Raw genomic sequence first — 19,650 nt, 5'->3', positions numbered from 1 at the left:
TATTTCACACAATTTCTCTCAATCCAATGTGACATTTGCTGCAAAAATAATACGGATGCAGAAAACAGGCGTAAATATTTTCCTTCTTGAAGCATTCTGCTTTCAGAGCCATCACAACGAATGACATGCTACGAGAAGATAAAGAGTGTCCTTTCAAGACGCTTTCCTTCGGCGGGGCATTGGGTTGGTGTTAAGTTCATTTCTGACTGCCAGTTGTCATTTCCGATCTTTTGACATTTGGTCAGAGTGAACTTGAGGATCTTGAGTACATACCGTCACTTTGTGCTGGCCGGTGAGGTTGGGCCATTCGCACAGCAACTGGGTCTCAGAGAGCGTCAGGACACACGGCGTCTCTCCGATAAACACGGTGTAGTTCAGTCTGGAGTTACCAGGAGCGACAGGAATCAAATTACGACCCTGCAATGATGAATAAAAAAGATATAATCAGATATGGGGAAAAAGAAGAAGCAAATAACACAACTAACTTTAGCTTTTTTTGACATGATTCTCATCAGGGCTTTGTAATGTATCATTTGACATTCACCTTTAAAAGCATCAACTGTGCAAATATAACTAATTTCCATTAAAAAACTATTACTGCAAATTTTCTTTGTAAAGGGAAAAATAATTTAAGTATTACTAAATAATATATTTTTATATATATATTATGTATGCAGAAATTTAAGTGTAACATTTTATATATACATTTATTAATATTATTATTACAAATAAACATTTTATATTATATAAAAATCAAATAAAAAATATGAATCAATAGACATATCAATAAAATATAAATAGTAGACACATGCACACGCACACAAACACCATTACAAAATATCCATTTAAATAATTAAAACAATATAAATTAAATACTTCACATAAAAATAATACATTTACATTAAAACATAAAACATAATAAACAAATTAAATACAAATAATACATTTATAAATTTAGATTGATATTTTTTGTGTTGGCAACAGTGAAAATATGAAAAATGTCTATAGAATGTTCATTGACATTAAGCTGAAAATATGCTTTAAAGCACCAGAATGGGTTTATTTTATGTCTGGAATAAATTTAGCATCACACAACCTTGGACACGTAAAGGTCATGTAGATATTGATTTTTAAAAAAGCAAAGAAAACCCCAGAGGCTTGAACAGATATGAACATATCCTGTGACTGATCTCCTCAATGGAGATAAACAGTAAGGAAAATAAAGGACGGAAATCTCTGCAGCCACATGGACGGACGGGACAGGAAAGAGAAATGTTGACAGCAAAGCACCAACACCCCCCCCCCCCCCCCCCCCATCCTCAGAGTTCAGTGATGCCATGGCACGACGCTCTTTAATGCAAATTCCGCTCCCTCTCCCCTTCTCATCTCATTCGCGCCACCAACCCCAGATCAAATTAGATGAGAAATTAATTGCGTGGAGAATGTGATGCGTCTCCAGAATATCCCTGATTATTTCACCAAATTGCATTTCGTATTTTCCTTCGCTTTGCTAATGCACCGGGTTGTTTTCTCTCCCCCCCAATAAGCCAGACGGGGGATCGGGCATTAAGTAAAAAGGTTTCGTTAATAAATTTTCATTTAACAAAGAAATATCACCCGACATGCTTCAACTCTCACCTCAGTTGGTTTAAAGAAAAGAGAAGCTTTCATTACAGGAGAAACCAGCTGGTATCTGTGATCAGCATTTTGAAGTTTATAAATGAAGGGATGAAGGAAGTTGTAAGTATGGACCAGACAAATCAATAAAAAACGATACGAGAGAATCGGACATCAGGGTTTCTTTTCCGAGTTATTAGCTATTTTATAGTGTACTCGTATTTATTGGTACAGTAGACAGGATAGGAAAATGTGTGCGGAAGGAGGGGGAACATGATCAGTAAATGACTCAAACTCAAATTGGCCACAAGAACCTCACATCAATACCCACAATCCATCGGCATCTTGACTTATACCTTCAGGATGAGGGGAGATGTTGGTTTGAGCTCCAGAATGCCTGTGGGACTGAGGGGTTCAAAGACTGGGTCCGGGTAGTAGCTAAAGCTCTCGTTGACGACCACAAGAGCGTGGACGTTATCCATGTAGAAGCCGATCTCATCTGGTCCGCTGCCAGTCTCTGCAAAGCCTCTCTCTGAATCAGCCACCGACGGGGCCAGACAGACCATAACTGAGTTGTTGAAAACAGTGCAGTTCTGAGTAGAATAGGAAAACAGAGAGACAAAACTTCATAAAACTGCAACATTTCGAAAAAACATTTCAGGATTGTCCAAAAATAAATAAATGGACAGAGCCTCTAAAGTGTGCGGTGGGTTTAGTGGGGGGTAATTGAGAATGAATGGGGGAAAGTCATGTGAGTCATGTGATGCAATGCCTTCATTACGCTATGATTGGATGTGATTGGTTACGATTGGTTCACGTGATAAATCCCGCCTCGTTTTCATGCATGTTCCGCGTTCGCGAATTAGTCTGAATGAACAAAATGATGGCATTAATGGGAAGACTAATTAAAAAGTGAGTAAACAGCCCGGCCACTTAGATACCACTCTGCTTTATGTCACGTCGAAATCAAACTTGAAATGGCCTGAAAACATGATGACTGTTGGGGGTTTTAGCGAGCAATCAGCTTGGTCAAATTAAAGATACATCTCCGTGTCTGTGACCAGTGTTTCCCGACTGATGAAAATAAGTTGACAGCTGAACATCAGTTCACAAATAAAATGTATTGTTTAAATAGTTACTGCCTTTAGTTATTATTTTGGAATAAATGTATATATATATATATATATACACACACATGAACAATGTAAATAATTTCATTAAAATATTGAATTGATTGACCTTACTTATTAAATGGTTACAGCAGAAGCCATGTCAGATATACACTCACCGGCCACTTTATTAGGTACCCCATGCTAGTAACGGGTTGGACCCCCTTTTGCCTTCAGAACTGCCTCAATTCTTCGTGGCATAGATTCAACAAGGTGCTGGAAGCATTCCTCAGGGAGTTTGGTCCATATTGACATGATGGCATCACACAGTTGCCGCAGATTTGTCGGCTGCACATCCATGATGCGAATCTCCCGTTCCACCACATCCCAAAGATGCTCTATTGGGTTGAGATCTGGTGACTGTGGAGGCCATTTTAGTACAGTGAACTCATTGTCATGTTCAAGAAACCAATTTGAAATGATTAGAGCTTTGTGACATGGTGGAAGTAGCCATCAGAGGATGGGTACATGGTGGCCATAAAGGGATGGACATGGTCAGAAACAATGCTCAGGTAGGCCGTGGCATTTAAACGATGCCCAATTGGCACTAAGGGGCCTAAAGTGTGCCAGGAAAACATCCCCCACACCATTACACCACCACCAGCCTGCACAGTGGTAACAAGGCATGATGGTTCCATGTTCTCATTCTGTTTACGCCAAATTCTGACTCTAACATCTGAATGTCTCAACAGAAATCGAGACTCATCAGACCAGGCAACATTTTTCCAGTCTTCAACTGTTCAATTTTGGTGAGCTCTTGCAAATTGTAGCCTCTTTTTCCTATTTGTAGTGGAGATGAGTGGTACCCGGTGGAGTCTTCTGCTGTTGTAGCCCATCCGCCTCAAGGTTGTGCGTGTTGTGGCTTCACAAATGCTTTGCTGCATACCTCGGTTGTAACGAGTGGTTATTTCAGTCACTGTTGCCCTTCTATCAGCTCGAACCAGTCTGGCCATTCTCCTCTGACCTCTGGCATCAACAAGGCATTTCCGCCCACAGAACTGCCGCTCACTGGATGTTTTTTCTTTTTCGGACCATTCTCTGTAAACCCTAGAGATGGTTGTGCGTGAAAATCCCAGTAGATTAGCAGTTTCTGAAATACTCAGACCAGCCCTTCTGGCACCAACAATCATGCCACGTTCAAAGTCACTAAAATCACCTTTCTTCCCCATACTGATGCTCGGTTTGAACTGCAGGAGATTGTCTTGACCATGTCTACATGCCTAAATGCACTGAGTTGCCGCCATGTGATTGGCTGCTTAGAAATTAAGTGTTAACGAGCAGTTGGACAGGTGTACCTAATAAAGTGGCCGGTGAGTGTAGTTATAATGTTACATAAAACATTTTGTTAATGTGATGGTGAAAACACAGAGGTCATTTAAACAATGGGACAGTAAGAATTGTGTAGAAAATGATATTTCTGTGACCTTTCCCAAGATAAAAATGGTGGTTAGGATTGTGTGCCTCTTTTATGGAGTCCTTTAAGTGAGAACAGTGGCAGGAGAACACGTGGGAGCTTTTGTGGGAACATTTAGCTGGTTTCCTTAGAGCGAAGGAGAAAGCTGACTGAAAAATGCGGGAATACGAGGGAAAAATATATGGCTAGAGGTGTGGAAGGAAGAAATGTCAGGAAAGAAGAAGGGAAAAAAGGATACTTACATGGAAGGACTCGGCAGAGCCGTACTTGGCGCGGATCTTGGGTTCTTTAATGGTGGCCAGGTTGGTGCCGCTGATCGTCAGCAGAGTCCCACCGCTGGGAAGAGAAACAGGAAGTCATCATCGAAACATGATGGGTACAGATCTCACACAATAACCCAATCATACAGTCTAGCTCAACACTTGGCCTTGAAATCTGAAGAAATATCAGTCTACCAAGCTTTTCATCCCAAAGGGAGGTAAAACAGAGCAGAGGTAATATATCCCATAATCACTTTTGGCGATGAGACACAAAAAGGATTTTCGTGAAGAGCCGGGAGTTTAAGGACATTCCACCTCTACATATTCGGCACCCGTTTCATAAGTCATAAAAGAGGCTGAGATTAGGTGATGCGGTTATTCAGAGCCCATCAATTCAAAACTAGCGTTGTATAGCTTTCAGTCAGTGGGGGTTAGCTTCAAGGCTAACTATATGCTAGTGCACTTCTGTACTCATTTAAAGTCTTTAATTTCTGTAAGAATATACTAATGTATTTTTAAATCAGATATTTTATTTAGGTGAAAAATCAACATCTAGACTGAGAATGTCCCTCCCATAAACGAACATCCCCGTTGACTAGCAAATTGACAATGCTCACTTTATTTATTTTCTCAACCATCAATTGGACACAAACAAATACATTCTAGTGAAAGTGGTCTTGTAAATGCAATTTTGCCAGTCTGTGATGTAAACTAGATGCTACTGGGTATTTAGAAAAAGAGAAAGCTCTTGAACCCCATCCTGCCCCAACTTCTTGTTTCAAAAGGAAATGTGTCAACCCTGCAGCTCAGTTTGTCTTACCAGGTGTTTGGAGACCTGTTCGTCCACAGCACACTATATGTGTGGAGTTCGTTCAGTCTCTCTCCTTAGTCCATAGTCTGTCTGACTAAGTGAATATCCCTCTTAACTCAGGTACAAGCTTCAGAGAACAAGAAAAAGGACACTCTGCCTACAAATAGATCCTCTACCTACCACTGAGAAGATATCTCATTCCAGTCACAATACTTGCCGCTACTGTACACTTGATGTATTGCAAGCATGCAGTCCTGTTCTTTTTGTTATCATGGCTGCAACCAACCTCAATACTCGAGAGGACAGAAGTGTTACCTTCAAATGACATCAAATTAACAGTTTGGCTAATTTGAACTAACCTACTCAGCAAAAAGTATCTTCAGTAGTTGATAATAATCAACAGCCTTCCTTCCTTCCTTCCTTCCTTCCTTCCTTCCTTCCTTCCTTCCTTCCTTTCTTCCTTTCTTCCTTTCTTCCTTTCTTCCTTTCTTCCTTTCTTCCTTTCTTCCTTTCTTCCTTTCTTCCTTCCTTCCTTCCTTCCTTTCTTCCTTTCTTCCTTTCTTCCTTTCTTCCTTCCTTCCTTCCTTCCCATTTCAATAATTTTACATATATTTCAGTCACAATTAGTGTTTAGAGTTTATCTGCAGTATGTCAGAAATAGAAACGAATGAAATCAAGCAACCGTAGTTAGTTTTGCGAGTTTGGAGCCTTTACTTGTCTTGGTTTCTTTCATGTTTGTCCTAACTTTTGGTCTCTTGGCATTTGTCTGTATTTGATGATGCAATATGTACTTTTAGATTATGTTTTTTGGCTGATCTAAACACTAAATCGTTTCATGATCCCAATTTGCCTAGGGTTCCCTATGCCGACATCTTCCGAAAAACCCCCCACTTGTGTTCACAAGCTTGTTGACATAGGCGGTATGTGAGTTTGAGTCTCACACCGTACCGCTGCTGATGTCTCTGCCTGTTTGCCTCTGTGACACCTGCTGTGTGCCGTGGCCCTGAAGGGCATTTTCAGCTCAAATCAATACAGCTTCTCTCAGTGCTCACTAACAGGCTCTGGGGCCACAACTTTTGGATTTCAGTTATGTCTGTTCAAGCTAAGGGCGACTTCTGCACAGGCGCAGTCGTTTCTGGTTCTGCTTTGATCCCTGAGTGTGTGTGTTTGTTTTTCAGAGGCAGATGGAAGGGGGGAAAGGTACTATGGTATAGACTCCTGCGGGATAATGGCCCCGTTCAAAGCAGGGCACGATGGAGAATGAACACGCTTGACTGTAGCGGCCTGGGTTAGCATCAGAACACACAATCACACAGATACTCAGTTGAGAGTATGTGTGTTGTGACAACTGACTCTTTTGTGACTATAGAAAAAAGAGAGTATATATATATATGCTGAGACTTTCACAGACATTGCTGTGAGCATGTAAAACATGCTGCTTCTGCACATGTAACATACATGAAATAACCCCAGTATCAGATCTGTACAGGTGGAGCTGGGGAAGCTGGAGGGTTTCTGAAAGTGGGCTGCACTGCTGGTATTTGAGTGTTTAGCCGCAGCTCATTGGCCTATGATGCAACAGCAACCAATCAGATGACGATGTGATTGCTACCAGATGAGTTAAGGACCTATCGGACTGCGCCATCTAATGCCAGACCTTGGTATAAATATGGTAGAAGCATTATAACTTGGACCAGATATCAGAAATTATTCAAATATTGTTTAAAAAGCAAGCAAAAAAAAAAAAAAAAAAACCCCAATTGTTAGACACAGATACATGCTAAGTGCAAAAAGTCAACAGCTTTTCTGTATAGCTTTAAATTTGTCACCTTTTTGCTCTCAAAGAGCATACCGCTGACACCACACAAAGGTAAATAAGAAAGTAAGTGATAGAAAGAGGGAGAGAGGGGGAGTGTTGAGAGCTTCTTTTTATCAACAGGCTTTTAAAGAGCTCACTCTATAACCCGCAAGAGAAGCGAAGATGCAGGTGATAAGTGCTCCATCCTGCCTGCCCCATCTGACACCGCTGATGGTGTTTCTATAGACTTGTTGTTTTTATTTCACCCCCGACACCGACAGGCCAGACATGCTTTAGTGCAAATCACTGCTCCTCCCTGGAAAGCTGAAGAAAAGAAAAAAAACATCACCTGACAGCAGCTCTGCTCACAGGTGCAGAAGTCTGATGGCGTGAAGGGAGCGACGCCTAAAAGAATCTCATTTTTCAACCTCTTAATGAGTTCTGCTCATGTGTCAAGAGAAAGCATAACACAAATAGCTTCGTATTGATTTGTATTACTTCTTTGTAGTTTCAACGTCCTTCAGCGAGGTAGGAGGAATTGCTACGTTTTGAATTTTGCCATTTTTATTAAGAGGGGAAGTAGAGAGATGACAGAAAATGATGGCAAAGGAACTGGGAGACAAAGTGGGCCGGATTCGAACCCGTGACTACCACATGAACACCACAGCGATGTGTTTTGAAGCACATATGCTAACCACAGACCATGGCTCCAGAAAAAACCCCCACTACATTTTAAGTGTTTAGTGAAAGTGAGTAAGTGAAGGGTGTAACTTTTTACAAAAAAAATGTAAATACTTTCTGTTGGTACTTGATTCCCAAGATCCAATGTACAAATGATAATTTCTGTCAGCAATTTTTGGGTAGCAATCAGTTGAGGTTCGTCTTGTGGTGCACGTAGCATATTTAGCTAACTGCCAACTATTTTAAAGACAAACCACAAATGGTTTTATCATATATTTGTGATGTGTAAAATCAACAATAAAGTTAAAAGAAATTACATACATGCTACTTAATCTGATTGCTTTTAGAGGGAAAAGCTGCTCATTACTGCTGGTCTAGGAGCAGTTTCCTCAGTAATAATAGCATATCGGTGAAACAGATTTGGCAAACTATCCAGTGTTTGCGCTCTGAAGAGCATCAACTTGTTTTTGCAGTGTTGAGCAGTGTAGTCAATCACAAACATAGCTGTTGATTTCCTGAAAGGAATGGTCAATCAGAGGTGTTAAGTTTTGAGCGGTGAGTGGATTCGGAGTTCTGCGTGCTCGCAAATCCTCTCATTATAACAAACAAAGTGTAGACAGATTCATTGTGCACTCAGTTGCATTGATTTTAAAGGAATTTCGTGAGATTGCGAATGAACTGTAATTATAAAGGGAGCGCTCTTTGAGCACTTTCTGCCATGCCAGATCCCACACACAGTATGCTTGTTTTTCTGTTAAAATTAATAGTGGTTTGTGAATGTGGTGCCTTTAATAACAAGTTATCGGGAGCTTTTATGCTGGGATGTGTAGGTTGTGCGGTGACATGTAACTTGAAACTATTTCAAGGAAATCTATTTAAATGTGTTTTTAAAGGGAAACGCATCTCCTTGGCCTGGAGTTAGTTTACCCTCCGCATATGCAACTGCATTTTTAATTATATATACAGTGCCTGGCCAAAAAAAATGGTCGCTGTTTGGATTTAAATAGGCAAATGCTTCTAGCATGTTATATGTTTGGCAACAGTTCTTCTAGCCCTAATTGATGGAGTGTGTTGCTTTCATTTTTTCAACAACCATGTAGGAAGACACATCATGGCCATATTCCAGGATGACAATGTCAAGATGCATCAGGCTCGAATTGTGAAAGAATGGTTGGGAGGGAGCATGAAGAATCATTTTCACATGAATTGACACCACTTTAAATTCATTGAAAGTCTTTGGGATGTGCTGGAGGAGACTTTACAGAGTGCTGGACTCTTGCATTGGCAATACAAGATCTTCAACAAACATTGATGCACCTCTTGATGGAAATAAATGTTTTTCAATCAAAGACTCTGAAGCAATTGCCTATTTAAATCCAAACAGTGATGTTTTGTGTGTATAAGTTTAGGGTATTGGGTAGTATTAAGGGATGTATAATATGGTCATGCAGAATAAGGCATTTATATCTGCTTTATAAGTACTAATAAACAGCCAATATCCTAGTGATATGTATGCAAATAAGCAACTAGTTAATAGTGAGAATTGGACCCTAAACTAAAGTGTTAATTTTTAAGATGGTGAGAAGAAAAGAAGGCTGCATGATTGGCACTGTTTAATGTGTCAGGACACATACACAAACCACTAGACCATGGTGCCAACAAACCAACATTGTAGTCATGCTTCCATTCTATTCTGAAGTCACAATGTTGCGATTTGAAATACTCAAATAACACAAACGCAGATTGTGGGCCACTGAACAGTTGTGTATCGCCTACCTAGCAATGCTCCAGTCTGGGTCTATCTTCAGGACGGTGGGGTCCTCTGTGTAGTTAAACTTCACCTCGGGGTTCCTCAGCTCAGCAGAGTCAATGTCCACCATAACCGGAGTACTTCCCGCGTTCACGCCGGCCGGGGTCACACACACGATCTCTTTAGAGCTCCGCCTACAGTCATGGAGGAAGCGCAGAGGTGTATTAGGGTAAAAGCAACTGAAATGTTTAGTAATTCTCATCACAATCAGAGCATGTGCTGTTAAAGCATGTCATCACATTCATATTTCATCATGACACAGATTCTGCACTCAGTAAGAGTTAAGTTTGTTTGATGAAGCTCTATCATTTGTGTTAACAACCATATGGGTTTCAAAGACTTCGGGTCTGTTTTTCTCTGTCTGTCTGCTTCACTCTCTCCTCCTGTACTGGAGACGTGCCTGCAATCTCCATGCACATCCCCTTAGTACGTTGCCATGGGAACGCTTTTCAAGATGCACACCCCAGAAATCCTCAGAAGACTGCACATATTTTGACAAGGTGGTTGTCACAAACAAACAAAAAAACAAAAAAAGATGGAAGAGTGCAAAGAGAGCGAGTTGTGGAGCGGATAAGCCACAAATTTCCTCAAAGGTAAAATATACAGACATTCAATGAAATGAAGTGCAAAATGCAACCATTGCTTTGGGATATTTTTTTTTTTAGAGATTTTGCATTTTAAATATGTAATTTGGATTACAGACATGTAGAATAAATTTGAATATAAATTCACTGGATATTATGAATGGAAGACACAAAACACACACACACAAAAAAGAAGCAGGACATGAAAGGGATGGTTCAGCCGGAAATTAAGATCTCATGTCTTTTGAAACTCGTTTATTTTTTTATTTTTTTTGTAGAACACAAAAGTAGATGTTTTACAAAATGTCAGAGCTGCTCATTTCCACACAATGAAAGTGCATTGGGGACTATGGCAATAATACAAGACTTTCAGTGAATAATGAATGAAATTTCAGTCTGCTCCTCATACAATGCTATTTTATGGCTTAAAAAGACTTAAAATATAGTGCAAAATGTGTATGTTTCATGATGCTTTCAAGGAATAGTTCACCATAAAATGAAAATAATTGTGTGATAATTTACTCACCCTCATGGTGACTAACTGTATGCCCTATTTTTATTTTTTTGTGAAACATAAAACAAAATAGTTGAAATTGTACAGCACTTTGGTACACTGTGGTTTTTAAAGTGCTCCAATATTATTTAGTCCCCAACATTCTTCGAAATATTTTCATTTGTGAATAGAAAGAATAGTTTAGACAAAGTAAGTAAATGATGACAGAATTTTCACTTTTGGGTGGACTAAATGCCCCTAGTCTCCATCCACTTTCATTGTACTGAACTGAGCAGCATGAACATTGAACATTCTTCAAAACTTCTCCTTTTGTGTTAATAGCCATACAGGTTTGAAACTAAGTGAGGGCGAGTAAATGATGAAAGAATATACATTTTTGAACAAACTATCACTTTAACATCCTCGCACAATGGGTTAACAGGATGTGGACCTTCTCTCTGAAGCGAACCCTGGCTCTGGGACCAGGTGTGGCTGACGTCTCAGTCAGCGAGAACCGAGGTAATCCTCATTCTCTCCTTCTCTCATGTCTGAGACTTGGCAGCGAGACAATGTTTTTTATTCTCCGCTGCAATGCAGAGCGGGGTCTGGTGCTACAGATAGACAGGCGGACAGCAGGAACACTCATTCACTGTCCCCGTCCACAAACGGAAGCGCACAATCGACCGGGACCGCATGTGCCATTACGTGGCTGATGTTCGTGCCTTCAAAGTGTCTCTTTATGCTGTAGATATACGCCGAGGGGTAAAAAAAAATAAAAAAAAATGGGCCTGGGTGTTTTGACTGACGGAATGACAGGTGGACGTGCTAAGGTGAGAAGCCGGAAGACAGCTTTTTGGAAGGATACAGATAAAGACAGAGGGAGACAACTTGGCAGACGAATAAGCAGAGAGAGTAAGAGAAAAAGGACCACATTAACAAGCAAGCGGAGACTGTATGTTGGCAAATGCTACACCAAAACAGCCAACAGGCTAACCATCAAAACAACTGGCACAGAGCCTATGGAGCATATAAAACAGTCAAACAAACAAACACAAACTATGTGACAGACAGAAACAGAAAGTTAGAAAGAAAGCCAGACAGATGGAGGGATAAACCGATAACAAGACAGACAGAAGGGCAGCCAACCAGACAATTATGTTTTTTTCATATATATATATATATTTTGGGACTTTTGCCTTATTATTAATATTAGATAGGTCACAGGATGGACTCGCACTTGGATCACCCAAATGAGCTGAATAATAATTTATATTTTGAATTATTTCTAGGCAGATGCATTTGACACTGTGACTGTCCCCAATATGTTTTCATAGTATATACCACTCCATACCATCAACATGCCAGAAGTGTATGGCATAGCTGCTAAAAGATACACAGAAGATATAGAAGAGCAGTACTCACTTTTTAAAGTGACAAGGGTGACGCCCAATGTTGACCCCAACAGAGCTGCCAGCGTTGAGGTGGTTTCCTTCAATAGTGATTCTGGTTCCTCCTGAGAGGGGTCCCTGAGCGGGCTGGACACGTGTGAAGTACGGCGTCTGAGGAAGAAAATTATACATTGAAGTTGTTCATTGTTATTGTCATCTATTTCAAACACTATTAGTACAAAGTATACACATATTGGGCGTCACCCTTGCCACCAACTCTGTGCAACTAACTTCATGCGTTCCTGATATACACTGCCATTTAAATTTTTGGTGTTGGTAAGACTTCTGACATCTTTAAATTAAGTATCTTATGCTCACCCCGTCTGTTTTAATTAGATTAAAAATACAGTAAAAACTGCAATGTTGTGAAATTTATTACAATTTAAAAGGTAGTTTATAGTTTAAATTTAGGTTTTTATTTTAATATATTTTAAAATGTGATTCATTTCAGTGGTGGGAAAAATATATATTTTTAGCAGTCATTACTCCAGTCTTCAGTGTCACATGATCATTCAGAAACTGTTCTAATATGCTAATTTTCTGCCGCTTACTATTTTTGTGTGGAAACTGTGACAGTTGTTTTCAGGATTCTTTGACGAATAGAAACTTCAAAAGAGTATCATTTATTTGCATCTTTTGTGACATTATAAATGTCTTTACTGTCACTTTTACTGTTACAATTTTATGTGTCCTTGCAGAATAAAAGTATTCATTTCTTTAAAATGTACTGATCTAAAACTTTTGAACGGTACTGCATTCATGCACAAGTGTTTGTTTGGAATTATATGCATCCAATTTGCATAATTACAACTATCCAAAGGCAACAAGATTTGAATGTATCTGTAGGATTATGTGTCTCCAGACTCCTAGATGCTCACCACAAAGGTGAATGCCCTGGGTGAGAGGGCTCTGTAGTCAGCCAGGCAGTCTCTCACGCACACCTCCACCTGGGCTTCCTGCACACGGTATCCTGTGGCGTCATTCAGCAGACACACAATCCTGCAGAAGAAAGACACGTCAGAATCCTCTTTAAGGTTCGTGATTAACAGCAGTGCTAAGTTACCAAAGGCCTCAAGGGGAGGAAGGTGAATGGATGGATTTATAGGATACAGCGCAAGTAAATATTATTACCATAATTAATCTGTTTCTGATTTATGAGCCGACCCAGACTGAATCTTTTTTTCTGCATTTTCTGCACTGATTTCTGCACTGCAAGGATTCTTAATTTAGATGTGGTAAAATGTGTTATAATTACTAGACACTTATCAGAACTTACAATATATTAAAAACACACTTTGTAGGTTGATTTTGATAGATCATACAGTGAAAAAGAGTGTTATAGTTAGGTTTAAATGTTTAAACAAGGCTGTGAGGTATAGACTTAGTCTTTACAATGACACAAACTGCATAAAGGCCCTACATCAGGTAATTTGCACAACTTAGAAAACTGTTTTATGGAGTTTTTGTCAACTAATTTTTTATTTCAGAAAGACATTCTTCTCCCGTGCACAATTTTCATGAAGTTAAACAACAGTACAATACATTAAACACACTGTATTTCTACCCCTCACAGCCTTGTTTTCCAAAAATCTTCAAGTATTACCCACCTTTCCGCGCTAACATATTCCTCTTCAATAGGAACACAGGGTACTTTTCCCAGCCGAACACCTGTCATAATGTCTCTGAACTGTAGACCCAGATTCTCTCCAGTGATGGTGAGCCTGGTTCCGCCTTGTCGTGGTCCGGTCTCTGGAAACAGCTGTCAAATGAGGAAAATAGAGGTATTAGTTTGATTGGAGACTTTTTGCCATGATGAGAAGAAAGACAGAGAACAAAATCAGGAAATGTAGAATAAAGAAAAAAGAGTCTGGATATTCTGATATCTGTAGACCACATAATGGTCCACTGGTTAGTGCACAGGTCTTTGCATTGAACCCTGTAGCTCCTTATAGTCTCAGAGTTCCAACACAAACTCAGACACCTTGCATTTTAATGGAGACAAATCACCCCTTGGCGCAGGGGAGCAGAAGCCCCTAATGCTGGGCTTGGCGAAACACCTCCCTCCAACCCCCCTCTATCCATCCTCTAATTGAAACTTATTACCCAGGCTCTCAGATCCACGCTTCAGAGCCGCATGGCGCAAGGCAGTGGGATAATGTGATTTATTTAGCCGGATTATTCTCCGTAACGAGGACAGGTGTGGCATGACAAAACAAATATGGTGAATGATGTGCCGTGGTAACAGCAGGATGGCGCCCCATAACAGCCATCATGAGGTAATTACAGGTACTCTGTACGCCTGATCTCTCGACCACAAGGTCTCCACGGCAACCTGGAGCCAGGCCTCGGATGCATCACAGCCACAATGGCTGTGGGCCTAGAATGGAGCCTTGAGGTACCCCTAAGTGTAAAATGACATTGCATAGAAAACTGTAAATTCAACAAGTGTGAAATGAGAAAGTTTACCATAAAATTCAGATTTTCTTGTTGGTTGTGTACTGCAGTGGTTCTCAACTCCAGTCCTCAGGACCCACTGCTCTGCATATTGTGTATGTCTCCCTTATTTAACACACCTGATTCAGATCCTCAGCTCGTTAGGATAGACTCTATGAACTGAACTGAGTGTGTCAGATAAGAGAGAGATACAAAATGTGCAGAGCAGCGGGTCCCGAGGCCTGGAGTTGAGAACCACTGGTGTACTGTACAGCCAAAGTAACCATAGTCTCAGCCTCACTAAGCAGAGAAGAATTGAAGTATAAAATGAATGACAGGAAGAGGAATTCAATGAAATTTAAAAGAATTGCAAAAGAAATTCAATGCAGGTGGTCCATAAAAATAAAATAAAACAGATTTAACTGACCACAGCAAACCAAATAAAATAAAAATCTATTATTATTAGTTATTATCCATCTATCTATCCACTTTTTCATTTTTTATCTTTTTGTTTTGCCCCTGTCAAACCAACATTCACCTTGATACCACAGGTACATTTATTTCTTTTAATTTAAATTTTAACTACATCCTTGCATTCACATTCTAATTGCAATTCTGCATCCTGACTGCAACCTCAAATTAAATTCAAATTGAGCTAAGTTTCAATTCAGTTCTGAATGTTGTATAACTCTGTTGCATTCATAGCTGGCAAGAGTTGGCCAGTTCAAAAATAGTTTTGGCTGACTTCATGCAACTTCCTTATGCCTGGAACAAGGTAGGGAGCAGTGATATAATGAGCACTTTTGAGGAAGAACTATTCACTGGATTCACTAAATTCCCCAAACAGCACACAAAAACAACCCGTCGCTGGTCGCATTACACATCGATCAAAACAAGCCGAAATGTGGACCAGACTTTATGCAAGTCTGGCCATGTAAAACTATTGTAATCCCAGGAACTGGTCAGTACGGTTATAATGTCTCAGACGGTATACTGTACTGTCAATGCAACAACCTGAGTAGCAAAATAAATGCAAGCTGTATTGATAGAGCATATACTGTAAACCATCTAGTCTTGACCTGAAAATCACAGAATTTCGTCTGAAGACTGTCGCTCGGGATTCCACTAAAATTAACCTACATTAGATGTCTTTTATTATGTTCAAAAAAACAATTTATACGTTTCTAATTAAATCAGCCTTAGAGCGAAATGATAGATAAAAATAATATCTCTCAACACAAGTGGGAGAACACTAATATACACACACGTTCTCCCCCAGGACCTTGTTAAATTACACACAGTTAAGTAAATCTCCCTTCATTATCAGCTCTGGGTAACGATACATTTCAAAAAATATATGCAATTACTGAGATTAAAGTGCACCAGAATGCACAAAACCTCCTGTCGATTTCCAGTGGCGAGATTATTACTGTTTGTGTACCGCTTTCCCCCCACCCCCCGCCAATGGGTGGGAGGACGACAATGGAGGGAGAGTGGGAGGACTCGGAGAAGACGGCGGGTGAAAAGAATAGGGGCAGATTGGGGTGTCTGAAGACCTCCGTCTTCCAGATCCCATCCGCCCACAAGCCACCTGCACAGTGTGTAAGGCTTAACGCTTTCCTGATGTTGCGTTTGTCTACCGTCTTTCTGTTTGTCGGTCTTTCCCTGATCTTCGTCAGCAAGGGGGTCTTTCATCTTTTGGCAAACACAGAAATGCAGCATGGGTAAAATCTCTCAAAAAACATTTGGCGACAAATTACAGTCAAAATCTACTGGTAGGAACATCTACTTGCGCTTTTCAGCTCTCAGATACGCCACACAGTTCTGTCTGGCACCCCCTCTCCGTACGTCTGCGGCTGCATGCTTCCTGATGTAATTGAGGTTAAGTGTCTTTGCTTACGGGTACAACAGCTTCACTTGGGATTTCACCCAGAAAACCTCATATTTATAGAGCTTCCACCAATCTGCTGAAGAATGGAAAAATGCATCAAAGTTCTGCCATATCTGTCGCTTTAGTTATGTAGCTTTCCAGGGCCCTAATTTGCTTCACTTTTTCCCTATTCTCCCATCAAATATTGCTAGTTTGCAGCATATGTTCTCAAATCCCTCTCCCCCTAAGCCAATCTTAGAGCCTCATATAGACCATAGAGTCAAAAATTGCCTTTTTGTACAGAGCGATGCCAATAACGAATACAGCATAACGAAACATGGAGGGAAAAGTGGTCTGTAATTGGTTTCAGAGGGGTTGTTTTACATGTAGCTTGGTAGCATCCAATCACAACCAGACTTAGATGGGCAGCAGCAGAAGTCCATCTCCCTAAAGGCACGTGAGGCTTAAGACTATTTTTTCATTTGTTACCTACATGAAGAGAATTGAATCTGAATCATCCAATCAGACGCATTGTTTTTTTCTACCGCCTCTCATTGCCTGTCTCACTTCATCTCACAGCATGAAAAACAAGGCAGAACAACATGTATATTTTACATATTTCAGTGTCAAAGCTTATCAGAGCTGCTTACTGTTGACAGAGGTGTGATAAGGGTGCGTGTGTGTGAGGGAGAGAAAATCCGAGATAAAGAAAAGAAAGTTCGGCATAACAAACCTTGCTGTTGCCCCCGGTTAGGTGCGCTTTCCTCTGGTGTAATTAGAAATGGAGAAAATCTACACTCTGAGGAAGTTAATGCGATATTGATGCCGAAGTGAAGAGGTGCATTTTGGGAAAAACAAGAGCTAAGAAGCAGTTTAAGGAGGACTTTACCCCAAGATTGTCAGGGTTTTTCCAACCAGCATGTCACAAAACTTTGCAATTGAGTAGCTGCCAATGAGATGAATGGGAATGCTAACGGCTAGCTCTCTCCAGGTATTACAGACCTTCTTAGCCCATAGAGTGAAAGGGTACAACTTTGACGTCAGCAGACTGCTTTAACAGAGACGCAAAACAGCAGACAATAAGACAGGCATAAAGCAAATTCAATTACTACTCATACCCAGGGGTCTCTCTCTGAAGAGAGAGAGACAGAAAATCCCAGTTTAAATACTCTATTCCAAATGAAATTAGAAGCTTATCCACCGGCTAATATACTAAATCACACGGCTCTGACGTGAACGAAGGGGAAACGAGGGAATGAGTGTGTGGTAGGAATTGATAAACTGCAAGAAAAGGATAAAATATATAGGCATTTGGCATAATGTTACTTGTGTTAACCAATGTTATGGAACGTAAATGCTCTATACTGGGCCAATAAATAATTTTTGCCATCATAGTTTTGTCATAATAAAAAAAATGAAAATATTTAGAAATATATATTTTTTTTAAATCTAAGAAAAACATCAAAGCACATAAAATTACTAAAAAATAAAATAAAGTGAAAATAAAAATAAAAACAAAAAATAATAGCTAATTTAAAAGTATTAATAAAAGCAATAGTAGTATAACCTATAAAAATATAAAAATAACACTGATATTTTATTTTTTTCATGAATGTGAAGTTCTGGAGAAAGAAAAAAACCTTTAGTTTGCTAAGTAAACTAATGATGGTACACTTTCCCACTGACTACTTAGTAGATGGGTTGATTTTCATTGCTAAATATCTAATTATTATTCTCACAATTTGATTTAAACCATTTATTGCTACTGTGCCTAATACTGGGCCAACTGGCGACTTACTCCCTTTTATTTACTCACTAAAGGCAATTTTACCCACATTTGGCAAGTGTGTATTTTGGACCCGGTTCACTTCCCTCATGTAGTCTCTCTAATAACATCAGAGCTGTACCACAAATGTCCAAAAATGGGCCTGTGAAGGAAGTACAGCCTGTGTTGCTGTTTTATAGGGTTTTTATAGGTTTAGAACATTTAGCGTACTGTACTTCCATCCTTCACACCTTTATTTCCGTCCACTCGCTCTTAAATCAAACATGGCGATCAACAGGTCACGTCAATGACGTTTGGTCACGTGACACTCTGGAACATAAAATGCTTGACGTCATGTGTCTAACTGCACCATATCTGATTTGAGAGCTGCGGTAGAGGGGAAAATGTCAATTTCAAGCTAAATTTAGTCTGTTCATCGCACAAAGCTATTGTATGACTTCAGAAGACTTCCTCCTGTAGGCCTGATTTCGGGCCTGTAGTCATCAAAACCGTTCAAAATAGTCTTACTGGTTAGCTGATTCCAAGTGAACTGAAACCAAGCGTATGTTGTCTTTCCCTTCCTTTGTCTGTACCTCTTCCTTTTCTGTTTCTCCCGCCATTCAAGCTTTCAGCTCTGGTTATAGAGCGATAAGTAAGCAGAGAGACAGGCATGAGCTAACGGATTAGCAACTGTGCCACTGGCAATTACCCAGTATCAGGGGCTAATCTTACTGAGAGACACCGCTGTCTCTCAGACTGCCAGCTGCCAACACTGGCACACCGCAGTATATTAGCATCAATCCACCGCTGCACGGCAATAAAAGCACAGCGAGAGATTTGTTTGGCACAGCCATTGTGGAAAAAAGAAGATGGAGGTCTTTTTTTTTTTTTCTTAGATTAAGAGTGTCAGTGTCATAGAAACTGAAAAACAGTACAGAATTGCCATCGTTAACATATGGGAAGTAAACTTATGGTTTCTCTGAACGAACATTTATGATGAGATGAGAAGTGGGAAACAACAAATATTTGTTAAAATCCCTTCTAATAAATATAAAGACATTTACAGTGTTACAAAAGACAAATATGTTCTTCACACTACAAAAAAAAAAAAGGATCCTTTTAAGAACTGCTCACTGAAAGGTTCCTTAGGGAACCAAAAAAGGTTCTTCAATAGGGGTTTTCGCACCGGGTTGTTATAGGAACTCAGTCAGGGCCTGAGGGGGACAATTCCCCACAAATAACTAGAAATGGCCAAATTGCCAATATTTGAGATTCTTAATGCTGCTCTGTTGCACTCCATTACGTACGGCTCTATTAGTTGTGTTAGGATGACAAGAAGTTTTAAAAGCCAGCAGATGGAGACATTATTCAAGCATGCCATTCAACAACATCAACAACTGGAGGGTGGAGGACACTGTGAGCTGTGTTTTTGTCGTATTATGTGTTCGGCCAATCAACATACACCTACGTCACTGGTAGTTCTTATTGTGCCGGGTT

The 19,650-nt window shown here is 40.0% G+C and overlaps 1 protein-coding gene across 1 annotated transcript in view; it reads right to left on the bottom strand.

The window, feature by feature from the left end:
- plxna1a (plexin A1a) overlaps positions 1-19,650 on the bottom strand; it is a 223,005-nt gene that overhangs the window by 38,787 nt on the left and 164,568 nt on the right. The window contains exons 13-19 of the mRNA XM_056257929.1: positions 13,693-13,844; positions 12,964-13,084; positions 12,060-12,196; positions 9,527-9,694; positions 4,443-4,536; positions 1,974-2,210; positions 274-417 (exon numbers count right to left, since the gene is read on the bottom strand). Coding sequence (XP_056113904.1) covers positions 274-417; positions 1,974-2,210; positions 4,443-4,536; positions 9,527-9,694; positions 12,060-12,196; positions 12,964-13,084; positions 13,693-13,844 — 1,053 coding nt within the window. The remainder of the gene's footprint in view (positions 1-273; positions 418-1,973; positions 2,211-4,442; positions 4,537-9,526; positions 9,695-12,059; positions 12,197-12,963; positions 13,085-13,692; positions 13,845-19,650) is intronic.

The sequence above is a fragment of the Rhinichthys klamathensis genome, unplaced genomic scaffold (assembly GCF_029890125.1).
Source record: "Rhinichthys klamathensis goyatoka isolate OS25496 unplaced genomic scaffold, OSU_Roscu_1.1 h1tg000147l_1, whole genome shotgun sequence".
Classification (NCBI taxonomy): domain Eukaryota; kingdom Metazoa; phylum Chordata; class Actinopteri; order Cypriniformes; family Leuciscidae; genus Rhinichthys; species Rhinichthys klamathensis.
Note: the sequence above shows the minus strand (reverse complement) of the source record. Positions and strands in the feature narration are given on the sequence as shown.